Source organism: Epinephelus moara, chromosome 11 (genome assembly GCF_006386435.1).
Source record: "Epinephelus moara isolate mb chromosome 11, YSFRI_EMoa_1.0, whole genome shotgun sequence".
In the NCBI taxonomy this organism is placed as follows: domain Eukaryota; kingdom Metazoa; phylum Chordata; class Actinopteri; order Perciformes; family Serranidae; genus Epinephelus; species Epinephelus moara.
The window spans coordinates 11,194,888-11,211,266 of record NC_065516.1 but is presented as its reverse complement, the minus strand read 5'-3'; the positions used below and the strand labels follow the sequence as shown (position 1 = coordinate 11,211,266).

Below are 16,379 nucleotides of genomic sequence, written 5' to 3'. Positions count from 1 at the left end.
CAGAGCGTTATTGCACTGTCTGACCCCCTGACTCATATTTATGCGCTTGCTGAAGGCTTGGTAATTTATACTCATTATTTATTGCAGGATAAATCTTTCTCTAAGAGATAAAACAGAATCTGCATCATAATGCTGAGATAATATGTATTTTACAACAACAGAATTGTATTTTGTTTATTCCAGCAGATAACCCGCTAGATGTAGATAGTGTGATGTGATGGTATGTTGATATTTTTCCTGTCCTTCTCTAGTTTGATAACAGAAAATGTTATTTTGAGATATCATATAGCAGAATATTTGCTGCGTATGTATCTGTAAACCTGTTATCATAAAACATTCAATTATTCAGTTACATTAATTAAAGATATCAGACATTATTTTAAATTGAGATTGCATACAGTATTTTGAAATAATTAGACTTGAGATAATAAGGAGGTTAAGGCAAAATTCAAAGATAACAGGCCTGTTTTTCTGTAGTAGTTGGTATGCTTAGGTGGTTTCTATCTTTTCATGCCTTCATACCTGGGGTAGGCACTGGCATATACAGTATATGGAGGTATTTGTGTAAGAAAAACAAACATAAATGCTGGGTTGCTGGTGATAAAAGTCACAAGTGTAGTATGTATGATGTAGCCTACAGTGATGTGTATCTAATATGCAATAAGCCCACTTAAAAAAGTCTTGCTGGGCTTAAATACTTCTGGCCCAAGAATAATACAGTAAATAGATAGATAATAAGCACCCTTCTTCCTTAGATTCTTGCTGGAGTACCCAATGGTGGCAGACTGGTGGTTAAATAAAGTCATATAGAGCACACAGCGTCATCCATGTTGACTGCCTCACCTTTATCGATGCTTTGTTTTAATGAAACAGTCCGATTTCCCTGGTCCGCACCAATTCTAAGTGTAGATGACTAAGAGGCGCCAGCTGAGGTGACCTGCTGGGACCTCTGTGCAAAAAGGAGCCCAGTGGGTGCAGTACGTGGGAAGATCCACAAGAAGGGTTCAGCGTGTCCACAGTTGGGGCCACCAACCACCGTACCCAATCCCCCTTGCTGGCCCACCTTTCACTTGACATCAGTTATTGTCCCATGAAAAACCACACCCAGAAAGGCGCGAGGCGCCATGAGTAAGGGCCTTGCGAGACAAGCTGTGCACTGCACTTCCTGTGGCGAAGAGGGGAGGGTAACGGCCCCAGCCAGACTGACCCAGCCCTTAGCGCCAATCCTTATCCTGAACTTAGGGAACTTAACTACCTGGATCTAACATGCCAGAGAATTCTTACCTTGTAAACCTGTTGCAGATATGGGTAAGGCCTGGTGCAAGATTTACACCTTCTTCCTTGGATTTTCAAGGGCCAATGAGAGCTCAGCGGACACAGCCAGAATGACAACGCTTTCCAGATCATAGGCCCCTCCCTCAGGGAGAACCCATTCCTTGGCACCCCACCCTTGACAAAGAAAAGAGAACTCTCCTCTGGGCTTCTGCCTATCTCCGCCACTCCAGATTCAGGAATCTGATCTCGACTCCCTTTCAGTTGGCTGGGGGCAACGTAGGCCATTGCCCTACCCTTCTGAACGCCGTTCACCCATTTCTTAGCAGCAGCTGACCCATGTTCAGCTGCTATTCACATGGAACCTTCTCCACTTCTTGTTTGAATAAACCCAGAATAGTCCAGAGCAAGGGCAGAGGCATTTGTCTTTTTGCTCGTCCTGTAACGTTATCCCCACCCCTCTCAGTTGCCATCTCTCTCAGCTCAGCTGCCTGTTTCACTAGTGGAGAATGACCTCTGGTGACACATGTTGTGTACACCAAGCTACAGTCTAATCAAAAATCACTGCCCTTAATCCTACCCACATGAAAGTTATAATGTTGTTAAAAGTGATTTAGAGAGGTGTTAATTAAACGTTATGGTAATTTTTGGAGCCTGTAGCTTTTGGTGCAGTTCAATGGTCCACCCCATTTATATCAGTATGAGTAGGCTAAATAACGTTAAAGTTGAATTAACACCTCTAAACAAAAACTGAACAACATGAAGGTTATACAGGATTGTTGTGTTAGACTGCATTAGTTTTAGCCAGCAGTACCTAATAAACTGGACACTGGAGTGAATACCAATGAAGGTAAAATAAATTAAACACATTCTTGAAATTTGTCAAAAGTTTAGAAATGGTGGGGTCACCCAGTAGAGTGTGTGCCCTGTATAGGCTGAGACCCCTGCAGCAGCCCAGGATCGATCCCGCCCGGCAGTCCTTTGCTCCACACCCTTCCTGTCAATCTACAGCAGTCCTATCAATAAAGGCAAAATAAACACCTAAAGAATTGTCTTTAAAAAAGGTCAGACATGGTTAAAATCAAAGCACTGTAAGAAAAACAGGTTGGAGTAAATTAGAATGACCCAAATATTACAACTTGATAACAGCATAACCCCTTCCCCTCAGACCATACTACTTTACTTTGATTGGCGATATAAGAAGTATGAAGATACACCAAATGCTCAAAAGTATGTGGACACCCCTGTTGTCTGGAGGTGTTTTTCATGGTTCTGTTTAGGAGAAAGAACCATATGTTAACTTTAATTGAAAAAGCTTTACTGAGTCAAGTACAGCAGTACATATCCAGTTTACTGACATATTAATCCAGTAGCTATAAAATACTGTCCTTATGGTTCCAACCACCCAAACAGAGCTGGGAATCTGGTTTTGCTTTCACACCCTGCAAGCTTGGAACAATATGCAAGGTGTACTAAACTTGGAAATTTGGCCCCTAATTTCTGTATGCTTTGTTGTTGTGTTTTGATATGTTTTGTGAGGTTATATGCCCATGTTAGTACTTGTATTTGATATAATTTGACTGCCCATCTTGACCAGGACTCCCTGACAGAAGAGATATTATATCTCATTTGGACCTAGTTGGGTTTGCCCTAGCCCTTAGCTCCAATTGAGGGCATGCTTAATGCTACATTATTGGATTGGATTTTATGTCTTAATGTTATTTCCCACTTCAACATGACAGCGCTCCCATGCACAAAGCCAGGTTCATAATTTTTTTTTTGGCTTGCACCACATTGCCCTGATCCCACTCCATCCATTACTTTACCTTAGGAATGAAAGGAATCACCTACTGTGGGTCAGACCACAGGAGTGACAAACCTTGCTAATGCTCTTGTGGCTGAAGGGGAGCAGATCCCAGCTGACAGGTTCCAAAATCATGTGGAAAACCTTTCCTCATAGAGTGGAGGCTGATGTTCAACAGTTATATTTGGGTATAATGTCCAGGTGTCCACAACAATTTGCCAGCATGCTTTCCAAGTAGCCAGTCATGATGATTTGATTTATTTTTATCTGGTATTATTCATGTTTGCTAATACACTGAAAGTCCTTTTCATTCCTATTAATGACGAATCCCTTAAAAAAAAAAATCTATAAGCCTGTAAATAGATTTGGCGTTGACCCACTGGTGATGCCGACAGCTTCCGGGGGGCTCAGAAGCCGTGCCAGGTTGTGTAATGTTTACATTCATCAGCGGGACTGCAAGGCCCAAGATTTTCCATGCTAATGACTCAGACTCTGCTCTGGCCAAGGTCAAGCTGAGGCTCAGACTGCCACAGAGGAGAAATGAGGTCTTAAGCTCTGGCTGTCTCTGCGCGGCAGATTTGATGCTGAGGGGTGAAAGGTTGGCAAATAATCTCCCAGGCTTGAATATCCTCTGGCTTGCACTGCTGTCTTAATCCATGAAAGTGTGTGTGTGTTTGTAGTGTGCATGCAGGAGAGACAGAAAGAGACAGGAGGGGAAAAAAATTAAAGAGACACAGCCAAGAACCCCATCGGCTGTGTGTAATAGTCCAAAACGCCTGAGGAGAGTCTCAAGTGTTCTGTCATCTGTCGGCTGTCTGATTATTGAGGCTGTACTGATACTGACACATCCTGCAGTGTGACGCAGCCCGAGGAAACAGCTGTTTATTGGGCTCTGGTGCGCCGAGATAAAAACCCGGCGTCGCTTTGATTTGAGTCATGTTTGCCCCATAGATGTTTGGCTAGATGACTGTTTGCATCGAGAGGCTTGTTCGTAGGGTTGTGTCTGTTTATCGCTCTGTTTGTGGCTGAGCCTGCGGGGCGTAGAGTTACCACATAATCAACACTTGTGAGCTGGAAAGGGGGAAGATTAATAAAGGGAGTAAAAGTGTTAGTTTTTAGTTTGGTGTGAATACAAGCTGAAACTGATGTGAGACACACAGTTGGAAATAGTTTTGTAGAACTTTTTTTTTTTTAGTGCATCCAAGCTGCATTGCCTGGAGATTGTCACATAAAAATCATGTTTGGGGAAGTAAGTACCAGTTAGTCCTCTCAGCATCAAAGATACTTGATGACTTTTTGCAACATTTGGTATCTATTTTGTTGATGTTGTCTTTGTAGGGCACTGATTTGGAGTAAACAAACAATCAAAACACAAAACTATAGTGCTGAATTCAAATGTCCAGACTTAACCACACTTGCCGACTAGCACACTTTGCGGGAGGTTCCCAGGGAGTCTGCAAGTGCTGAGGGCCGTCCAAATCCACAATTCATCCAGTCCACAAGGGGCCGGAAGCAGACATTCTGCAGACTTCTAGAGAGCTCGCCTGGGATGCACACTTCACCAGACTTCACTGATTTATATAACCACAATTTATTGCAATATAGTCGAGAAGTTGAGGTTTTCAGTTGCAGACTAAAAGAACAAAATAAACTCATTATAATTGTGTAAAACAGTGACTGTATTATAGAATTATTTGAAATGTGTAGGCCAGAAATAACATCCAACCACACCATAATACAGAAATATGTAGAAGTATAGGCTGTAGAGGTTATCAAAAATAATAATAATAGTAGTAAATAGTAAATAATACCCAATTTATTTAGTCATAATCTGGTCCTTATTTAGTACAGTAACATTTCTGTATTTGAATGTGTGTAGCCAACATGTTGATGTATAAATATCAATTTGTTCACTCACATTAAAGGCTATACATGTGATTTATATCTCGTTGTATGCAGGTACAAATGAGCTGACACTCTTCATTAACACTGTTCCTCAACAAAAGCGCAGTGTACATTACTGTATTTGTTGCTTAAACGTTTACACGGCAACAAGTGAAACTGACTTAAGGCCTGTCTGTCAGCAGCTTAGAGTCTATGTCCTTGCAAACTTAATGTGATGACAGTGAACACGTCACAGCACGTACGACTGAAGGCTGCAGGGACTCAATCCACAAGTCCGGAGGGTGGGCATTTGGATTCAGCCTGTAGCAACAGTGATTCAACCTGCTGGACAGGAAGTGATGTGAAGGAAGAGAGTTCTGTTTTTTTTGTAGAGAAATAACTTGGTGATTAGGAATAGAAACATATATGTAACATGGCTATATCGTCAAATGCACGTCACCTGTAATAGTGAGCAAAATCGAACAGCAAAGACATCCTGACTTTTAGTTTCTAGTGTAGGTCAATCTTGTTCCCATAATGCAAGTCAGTAACATCTTTCAGCAGACCCTTTCCCTTGCTCTTTAAATGCCTTTTTCTTTTAAATCCCCAGTTTGTAACGCAAGATTTCCATTAAACATTTTGCCTTGTACTACAATCCATTGAAAGTTGGAAGTCGATAATTCTAAGCTGGATGTGTACTACTAGTGCATGTGCTCGGGGAAAACATGGACGCATGTGAGTGTAATAGTGTGAATCACAGCCAATAATATAAAGTTGTACAGCTTGTGTGCATTTGTTTCGCTTTGAACGGAGACATTGATCCGCATGCTTGCAAAGACTTCTATCCAGAACAAATCAGTTGGAAGTGGAGATGGCAGCAACAACACAGCATGTTTACAACACACACACTACATAAAGTAAAAATGAACGAAAAGGTCATTCTGCTGTGGCACCATGTTGCTTTGACTTCAGGTGTGTTTATGTTGGTAAACTCGAGCTAGTTGAACCTCCCTGAGTGTCCAACTTAGAATTCTGACTCTGTTGCACTTTTCTGTGTCAGAGGAGGTTTTTTTTACCTCTTTTTTTCGTGAGTTTCGAGTACAGTGGATTGTAGCATTAACCCCAAGTCAAGATAACTCTGTTGACATCATCATGGTTATTATTCAAAACTCCTTGTGCCAAGGTGACTGAACCTCATACGTTAAATAGATGGAGTGCTCCTATAAGAAACAACTGCCTTACCACCAGAGGTAGACCAAAAAATATATTGCACTGTATAAAACTACATTTTACTTTAAGCAAATATTTTCTATGGTACCATTGCAGAGTAAATATACAGCGATCAGCCAAAAATTTGAAAACCACTGACAGGTGACGTGAACAACATTGATCATCTTGTTACAGTGCAATGCTCTGTTGGGAAACCTTGGGTTCTGACATTCATGTGGTTGCAACCAGACACGCTCCACCCACCTAGTGCAAACCAGGTACCCCCCTTATGGCAGGGGCACTCCCCAGTAGCATTGGGCCCCCCAGCAGGACAGTGTGCCATGCCACACCACTAAAAACTGCTCAGGAGTGGTCTGAAGAACATGACTGGGACCTCAAGACATTGACCTCCAAAGTCCCAGAATCCCAGTCTGATCTATGCGACGTGCTGTTACCCCACCTCACAACCCACAGGACCCAAAAGATCTGAAGCTAACGTCTTGGTGCCAGACACTATAGGACATCCCTCAGAGGTCCTGTGTCCATGCCTCGACAGGTCAGAGCCATGACCGGTCTAAGGAGGACCCACCATGGATCAGGGGTACCTCTGGGGTACCAGCACGTCCCTCAAGTGTTTGATCAGATTGGGATCTGGTGTATTTGGAGGTCGGGTCAACACCTTGAGCTCTTTGTCCCATTCCTCGGGTCATTCCTGAGCAGTTTTTGTGGTGTGGCATCCTGAGCAGTTTTTGTGGTGTGGCATGGTGCATTGTCCTGCTGGGGGGCCACTGCCATCGACAAATGCCATTGCTATAAGGGGGTTTACTTGGTCTGCAATGGTGTTCGGGTGGTCAGGTAGCATTTACATGAATGCCAGGACCCAAGACTTCCCAATGGAATATTGCACTGTAACAAGATGATCAATTATTCACTTCACCCACCAGTGGTTTTAATATTTTGGCTGATCGGTGTATACACATGGGCCACACCCTCCAATTCTTTTCTCTCCTGCTCTTCTGTTTGCTTATTTTATGTATTTTATATTATGTATTAGCATTTCCATTCTTGGATCGAGCCACAAAGTGAAGACAAGGCTCCGAAGCTGCTGAGCAAAATCTCACCTCACTCTGTCATGTGCTTTTCTATTCTCGCTCAAGTATCACCTGCACTATGTCACCTCCGTCAGCGCAGCGAGAACTGTACTGTATTTATAGTAACAGCTGTGTAACTGACGTGTTTTGGCATGTTGGGAGGAAAACTAGAATGTCATGTCAACTAACCGAGCCGCTTGTCAGTGAGCCGGGAGGAAGGTGTGTCTCTGCTGTCAAATATCAACTCAAGCAAAGTAGTGACTTTTTCATATCGTAGATCCGAGAAATTTGCCATGACATGTAGATTTTGTCACATTTAATATGAGTTAAATAATACAATCAGTAAGCTTTCAGGCCAGGGTTTAGTTTTGTCTTGTGGTAGAGGTGACTGTAGGAGTAAGGCATTAGTTACCTATGATTAGTGGGGTGGACTACAGGCTATGAATATCCAGAGCACAAGAGAAAAGTAGTCAGACTCCAAAAACATAGAATTGGTGGCCTAAAAATCTGCATTAGACACTAAGAACTAAGAAAAAAGCTGCATTTCTGTCTGTGCTGCTCTTCTTTATGGATTAAGCGTGTGACACTGCTGCCCTCTGTTGGAAACATGTGGCCATTTTTAACACAGGATCTTGCTCACTTTGTCCAGAGTCCGAGTGTGTCACTTGTACCATATGGCTCCCATCCTCACTAGGCATATATTTTTTAGTATTCCTACTAATAGCAAGAAATGGGCTAAATGCCAGCGGCAACATTTGATTTTTTCCTCTTTTTCTCATCCAGTTCAGTCTGTCTATATTTGCACTCATTATTTCACACTGGCCACTTGACTCATGGTATCTCATGCATTAATAATGTCCTTTACTCAGTGAATAATGTAGTCTGCACAGCAGGACAGAGAACACGGAGAGAGGAGATGAGCCTCAGACAGCTCACCTTGGTAATCATCACAATGAGGCGGCCGGAAAAAGAAAGAGACGCGATGTCATTACTTAAGAGAAAGAAAACCAGTTAGCTCATCAAAAGTAGTTCATCCACACTCCCTCACTTCCTCTCTTTCTTTTGTTCCCTCACTTTCTTTTTTGTTATCAAGCACATATCGGGATGCTTCTAGAAACTTAACTACTTTCTCCTTGACTACCCAAGGTGACTGGGCGTCCCCAGCCGAGCGGATCCGACAGCTCGGCGGTTCCACTCCACATGGAAAGCTTTTTAAGCTGCCGCTGGTGAAGTCAGCAGGCAGAGGCAGAACTATCCATGCGGGAAATCATTTTGATTATTTTATTTTTTTTCCCATCATTTGCAAATGCAGCATAATACTGTGCTGCTCTGTTCATCACCAGGCAGTGTGATCCAATCATTCCCCACCGAGCTCTGCCAGCAGGATGCAGGTGGACACACCAGGCAGGCAGACACTAACTGGACTAAAAGCTACCATTAAGCCTATTTTGTCTCATGTCACTGTCATAGAGATGTGTGGTGTTATAATTAGTTTAGCAGTGTCCAGCAGTGAACAGATACTACAGGCACAATTACTTCAGTAGAATTGCATTAGAAAACAAATGTACATACGCGTCTGTGCTGAGGGTGTTTGTCAAACGATTCCGCATATCAAGTAATTCCACCAAGCATGCACAGTTAATGAAAATGCTAATTGGTAGTTGATGTCTGTTAATTCCCCGAAGCCAGCACCCAGTCCCACAGATAAACAGCATTAATGAAATTTTAATTGCAAAAGTTGCTACAAATGTAGCTCGTGGCAGCCGTAACAATAAGTCGAACTGTTTCAATGCCGTCTGTGTCATCGCCGCAGACTTAATAATGAAGTAGAATTGTCACGGCCGTGCTTTATGTTGTCACAAAGTTCCCTCAGTGAGTTTTTATTTGCATAATTTCTTAATAACTCACTGTGTTGACAGAGAAGTATGTGTGTGTGTGTGTGTGTGTGTGCTGCAGAAGAGATGAAGGACCTAGGCTGCTTTTATCAGCCATTATTTTCTCTCTGTCTGTTGAACAAGAGTGTGTGTGATTGCAGCATGATTTTAAATACACGCACCTGCGCGCAGAGGGTCTCGAGGGAACCCTCTCAGCTGCAAGACTGAATTGAGTTGAAGTGAGATTCTTGCTGAAAGTGGTATACATGCACACAAACACACAAATGATGACAGCCCCAGAACTAAAGTCATCTGGTGAGGTACGCTGTGTCTTTGTTCCTGGTGAGAAATTGGTCCATTTCTAGGAAATCTGGTTGAGTTCTATTTTGGTCGATATGCTGCAGTGACATTAAAAGCTGTTGTGATTTATGACCTCAGCATTTGGTACTTTGTGTGTTTTAGTGTGAAGGTTTAAGAGAGAGATACAGAGTGAGTGAGAGAGTCCAAATATAGCAAAGAGGTCAGGCAAGAGTTAGTGTACCGTATTGCTGATAGGGCAGAGATGTAACTTTGTATGTTCTGCCACTTTTTATAAGGGAAATACACTCTTAGAAATGAAGGTACTAACTAGAACCATAGAGGGTTCTTAAGCTTGTCCCTACATGTTTTGGCTCCATGTAGGACCATTCCTAAATCTTTCATGTTCAGAATAATGGTAAAAAGAGCTTCACTTTTATAGCCTATTTCTAGTATTCTGACCACTCAAAACACTTTAACACTACATGTCACATTCACCCATTCAAACACACATTCACACAATGGTGGCTGAGGCTTCCATACAAGGTGCCACCTGCTACTCAGCTTTAACACACTCACACTACAATGGAACAGCCATCAGGAACAATTTGCCCAAGGATATTTTGACAATAGAGAAGGTGGACATTGAACCACTGCTCTTCCACTTGTTGGATGACCTGCTGTACTTCCTGAGCCACAGCTGCCCCATGGGGTTCTACCTAGAACCCAGCACAAAGGGTTGTACGTAGAACCAACTGTGAAAGGTTTCATGCAGATCCACCTATGAGAGGTTCCACAGAGAACCGTTCTATGGTGTGATGGTTTCACCCACAACCCTATCTTATCCCTTTTCCACCAACATGGTACGGGTTCTGTTCAGGTTCGCGTACCTTATTTTGTACCGCTCAGAGTATTTCAACCTAACATAAACTGGTTCGGAACCCAAAAAGTTGGTTCCTATCTGGAATAAAAAAAATAGCAGGATTTACCTTAAGTGCAAAACCTGATGACATCAGTGGTCATGTCATATTCTACAGACAGGAAAGGAAAGAGAAATAGTCTTAGTTAGTCCATGCTTCAAAAGCTTGCAGATCAGAAGCTTGCAGGTAATCACTGTGATCCACCATCTTGCTACTGGTGTTTACTCTCACTGTGCATTATGCAATGCCCTTCATTGATGGCGCATTCTTGATTACAATGGTTCCTGCTAGAAAGCACTAAGATTCCAAGAATCCTGAACATAACCTGTTCAAGTACCAGAGCTAATGTGGTGGAAAGACGATGTCTGAGGGTTCTATCCAGAACCTGTCCACCTCCTAAGGGGGCTAACAAGAACCAAACTTTGGGGTTTAACCAAGAACTATTTCATATACCAAGGGTTTCAAATAGAACCCAACCAAGGGGGCTTTAAAATAGTAATTGAATATATTCCCCATTGATCTTTCCCCCACTACTCAGTTGGAGCCAAGGGAACCTCTCGCAGCAGCCTTGGGCTTCATGAGGCTTCTTAAGTGTTGGGGCTGATGTGGTCCAGAGCAACCCACACCAGTCATGGTTCACATTACATTTTTAGATTTCATGAAATCACTACTACTACAGCCAAGGTTGGCAACCATAACATGCTTCCAGATTAGAACCAATTACAAAACAGTTTTGACTGTGTGGTTTTGTATGGCATGAATCGATGGTAAAGATATAAACTATGGCAGAACACAATGAAGTGAATTCCGATTGAGGGGAATTCAGATACATCTACATTAAAAAATACCATTTGAAACAATCACCCTTATTGTCATTGCATTAGTACAATGATATTTGGTGGCTATCTTTGCCAGTGCAAAAGAGCAAAATAGAGAGCATGACTACAAATTAAGATAAATAAAATCTAACCATTAAAAGGAAGTAACAAAACATTGCACATATGCCCACACGCTATATTGCACTTTCCACTTATGGGTGAAACTGTCATATTGCACAAGAGATTACAGTGTATTTCAAGTGTTAATATTGAGTGCAGTAATGGCTCTGGGATAAAAACTGATTTTCATTCTATTTGTCGATGATTTAATGGCCCTGAAACACCTTCCAGAAAGCAGCAGATCAAACTGTTGCCTTTGGGTAAATATTTGAATATTTGAGAGTGATGATATTTTAACACCCATGCTTTCAACAATACTTGAAGAACTCTTTCTTCCAAAAAGGGTTCTATGGATAAAAAGAGTTTTTAATAGGACCCGTAGTCTTACAAAGAACCCTTGAACCCTTTCTTCAGAAAAAGGCTTCTTCAGAAGCAAATGGTTCTGGGTAGAAATTCAGCCCTTCAGGAAGAATCCTTATGCAACCCTTATTTCTAAGAGTGTATTGTCCCTTTCAGGGGGGATTATATAGCTATTAATTAGATTTTTTTATTAAATGTTTTGTGATGAACTGGCAGTTTCTTCTAGTACTGGGTTCTGTGGGTTTTGGCTCTTTGACTTTGACACTGTGGTGCTGAGGCAGCATATTTCTGACTGTTGTGTAATCAAAAACTGCTCAACTTTACATCCATAAATCCTGTGCGATGGCCAACATTCATGCATGAATAACTTAATGAGTTTCTGTGAACAGAGAGCAGTGCCATACAAAGAGTACTACTAATGATACAGCCTTGTATACATATCAAAAGACATTTTTCCCCCGAACACCTGTTCATTTCTAACCCCGACAAGAAACAGCAGTGTGATTCTGTTGGCCTGCAGCCATATAATTAACTTGTGACTCCGCTGTGTGAGTTTTCTCCCTTTTTTTCCTTTTTTTCCAGCTGTCATTGTGATTGATAGTCATTTTGTTCTTACTCTTCCAGAGGAGATTTTCCAGTCCCATATTGCCCATTGGTGGTCTCCAGATGGTGCCAGGTTAGCGTACGCCACCATCAATGACACCCTGGTGCCCAGGATGGAGCTGCCCATGTTTACAGGCACACCGTACCCAATGGGAAAAGAGTACCACTACCCTAAGGTGCACTGTTCAATCCTTAACACTTTGGAATAGATATGTTGTTTAGATTTTAGATGTTATGTCATATAAATCGTCTCCTCTTTCCTCGCCCTGTTCAGGCTGGTGAGGAGAACCCAGTTATCACTCTGTATGTTGTGAACCTTAATGGGCCGCCTCACACCATCGAGATGAGGAGACCTGATGATCCCAGGATGGGGTAAGGCATGCAAACTGTCAACCAATCAATCTCACCACTCAGTCAGATAGTGCACATTTTACACCTCCTGCATTTGCTCCAGAAATTTCCATAATTCATATTCATATAGTCTCTCATGTGTGTAATCTCTCTGCATGTATTCATTTTCTGATGCTATGTCTTTTAATCTAATTTGAATCAGTATATCCTGTGGTTGTGTATATCCTGCTGATTCTGTAAATTGTATTTCTCCAGTGATACATTTTTACTTAATGTGGTTCTGTGTTTAGTTCCATTACGTTTAATGCCCTCATTTGCTCTGTTTGTATTCATACCCAATATTTTATTCCTTCATTGCAGTGGCCCATTATATTCTGCTCTAATATCTCAATTTTTCTGCATGAGATGATTAATGTTTCATCCATTTTCTTTAAATTCTATCATAATATGCAATTAGTAAATGGAAATATTTTGGCACTTTCTGTCTTATTTTCCAACTTTTTTATCTCAGTGATTGGTCATTTACCCTCCAACGATGCTGACACCAAGACCTCTCAGTGTACACAAAGTTAATTGCCATTTTATAATTTCTCTGTGTTTGGCAGCGAATACTATGTGACTATGGTGAAATGGGCCACCACTACCAAACTGGCTATCAACTGGCTGAACAGAGCCCAGAACATCTCTATACTCACACTGTGTGAGGCCACGACAGGGGTCTGCACAAAGGTCTGTGTCCTTTGTGTGTGTATTATGTGTGCTGGATGTATCAAAGAAAGTCTGTGTTCATACACCAACTGAAACCTGTCAACCTGTTTGTTACAGAAACATGAGGATGAAAGTGAAGGATGGCTGCACAGACAGGTGAGAGCATAGAGGTGTTGATTAACGCTGCAGTTGTAACTTATATAAAAATAACTGTTTGTCATTTTTGCCGAAACTGTCTCTGTATGCACACAGTAGTACATCAGACTCCTCTGCTGCCACGTAGTGCTTCTGATTCTGATTTGCAAAAATTTACCCCAGCTGAACGAAAGCAACAAGCTGGAGGGCAGTGCCTGGTTTTTGCTTGACTGTTTACAACAAAGCAGCTGGGTCTTTCTAAAGTCCCTTACCCACTGCACAAAAAACCCGTTAACCCCCACTAATCCCAGGTCAAATGACTGCAGTAGTCACGGTTACTTATCAGCACCCTCTCCGATAGGCAGTGATGGAAACATAAGGTGAGTGTGCTAATTTTAGCCCCTTCACTGGCGAAATGCAATGATGCACCACCACAAGACACCATTAAGCAGTGCTAAAACATCGATCCAGAATAATCTACAATACGATTTGAAAGACAGATTGAATAAGAAAGAGAAAAGACGTAACCACTGTAACATGTTCACTGGTGTCCATGCTGCTTTCTACTGTTTACCAACTTTGTTCCAGCCTGTCTGTGACGTTGAACGTCACACCAAAAAAACAACAAAGAAAACACACACACACACACACACACACACACACACACACACACACACACACACACACAACAGGTCAGGTGTAACAGACTTATGGGGACATACCAAGAAAACGCGGGATTGAGTCAGTTACGACGTCCTAAGTGCTTCTACACTGTTTGACTTGTGAGGACATGGGCACTGTCCTCATAAGTCACTGATGTCCTCATAAGGTCGGTGCGAATACCAGTGAAATGTCCTCATATAGGTCGTGCGGACACACACACTCTGAAAAGCGATGAGGCCCAAGTCTATGTTCTGCTGTTGAAATTAACATTTAAAACATGAGTTGTCTGACTGGATTGCCATTAGAAGCCTAAGAGGAGGCAGAGGAGCATGATTCTTTTCATAGACTGTATGTGTCATGTACCACTGTGTGAATGTAGTGTCAGTTTCAGCAAATATGACAAAACGGTATTTTATAAAACTTACAAACCAACTTTATTATATTTAACTCTAAATTTGTGGGATTGAGTTTAGGTTGTGTTTTAATTTGCACATTGGAAAAGATTATATTTTAAATGAAGACAATGAGAAACATTGTTATACTGATTATAGCCTGGTATGACACAGCAAGTAGATTCCACTCTTAAATTTTCACTCAACCAAAGTCAAAGAAAATCTTGGTTGACTGAAATTCCACTTAATCTAAGTTAATCATTATCTCTAGATGAACTAAATCAGCCACAGTGCACTCTGCCTGGTAGTGTTGTGTGTCCACTTAAGTCTTTTTTTGTTGTCACAGAGCTTGGCCAAGGCCAGTTAACACTCTGTTCAGGCCAGTGGAATGCCTTGAGTGAAAACTAAATGTAATGTCCAATAAGTTAATATTACCTGAAAATAAAGTGCGCACTGTAACACTTTTCCACCTGAACTGCATGCTCAAATCCGTCTCACCACTAAACACTGAACGGGGCTGATGAGAAAAATCTGACAGACTGGACACTATAGAGGGTAACTCTGGGGTAACTGATGTCATACACAGCACAACGTTACTAACATTAAATATCTCTGTAAGGCTGCACGTGAGAGAGAGAGGGACTCAACTATTTTTAGTCCAGTAGCTAACATTAGCCATCGTGCCAGTAAGGGCTCCGGTGTGATCATATTCCTTGCAAAGGCTTTTCAATTCAGCCTTAAACTGAGGTGATTTTTGGAGACTTAGTCAGATAAATCTTCTGTGATTATTTATCTGTTTTTCCAATTAAAAATGAGAGTTTAAAAATGTTTAACTTTGAGTAAAATGCTGCACTCGTAACTGTCACCAGCTGTCCAATCACAGTGGAAAAGAGGTGGGACAAATACCATTAAGACCAGTCGTAACATAGGACAAATACAAGTGCTGAACAACAACAGTTGCAGCTTCCAGCTGCGAAAAAAATGCTGTGGTGGACACAGTAACCCCAGTGATCGTCCAACCAATGAGAATTGTTAGACAAGAGTATATCTAACAACAAATCAAGCAACCGACCAAAAGTTTACAGCCCTAGCATTTACCAGTCATATTTGATAATTTGTTAGTGGTGCTCTTTTTTTCTGTTTTGTCAAAGTAAAAGATTTGAATGATCCTCTCTCTGTCTTCAGAATGAGAAACCTCTGTTTTCCAAAGATGGGCTGAAGCTGTTCTTCACCCGCGCCATTCCTCAAGGAGGCAGGGGCAAGTTCTTCCACATCTCCATGTCCATCTCCCAGGTCAGAGAACATCTATGTGTACAGTATATTCAGTATTCTGTGTTTTTCCTTGTAAGCAATCCATATAGCAGACTTTAATATTACTCAGAAGTATATTATATAAGCTTTACGACAATTGTCGAAAATTTTCAACAGACAATCTGTAGCTAAATTGTACTCTTTTTAACACAAACTCAATGTAGCTTATTAGCCTGTGTTGTTTCATAAACATTAAGTCAATAAAATCAGCACCTTTGTTGTCTTAATATGTCACCATGTAATAAGGTTATCACATTCTTTACTTTCTGTGTATCTCCAAAGCCCAACACCAGCACAGACACACTGCAGTCTATCACATCTGGAGACTGGGATGTCACCCAAGTCCTGGCCTATAATGAGGACAGCCAATTGATGTAAGCACCCATAAACCACCATTAACACCAACCTAGTTTTTACCAACAGCAGTATATTACAACTCTATAGCGGGTTTATGTGCAGTAGATACAGATTGTTTAATTATAAGTAAACAACAGTAATGTGGATGCAGCACTGACTCATTTATTGGATACTTGGTCGTTCTGTTAGAGATGTGGCCTGCAGGAGCAT

At 41.6% G+C, this 16,379-nt stretch overlaps 1 protein-coding gene across 1 annotated transcript in view; it reads left to right on the top strand.

Moving 5' to 3' along the window:
* Nucleotides 1–16,379, top strand: part of LOC126397482 (dipeptidyl aminopeptidase-like protein 6) — a 158,902-nt gene that overhangs the window by 128,573 nt on the left and 13,950 nt on the right. Inside the window, exons 9-14 of the mRNA XM_050056320.1 lie at nt 12,274–12,428; nt 12,527–12,624; nt 13,209–13,332; nt 13,429–13,467; nt 15,687–15,794; nt 16,095–16,186. Coding sequence (XP_049912277.1) covers nt 12,274–12,428; nt 12,527–12,624; nt 13,209–13,332; nt 13,429–13,467; nt 15,687–15,794; nt 16,095–16,186 — 616 coding nt within the window. The remainder of the gene's footprint in view (nt 1–12,273; nt 12,429–12,526; nt 12,625–13,208; nt 13,333–13,428; nt 13,468–15,686; nt 15,795–16,094; nt 16,187–16,379) is intronic.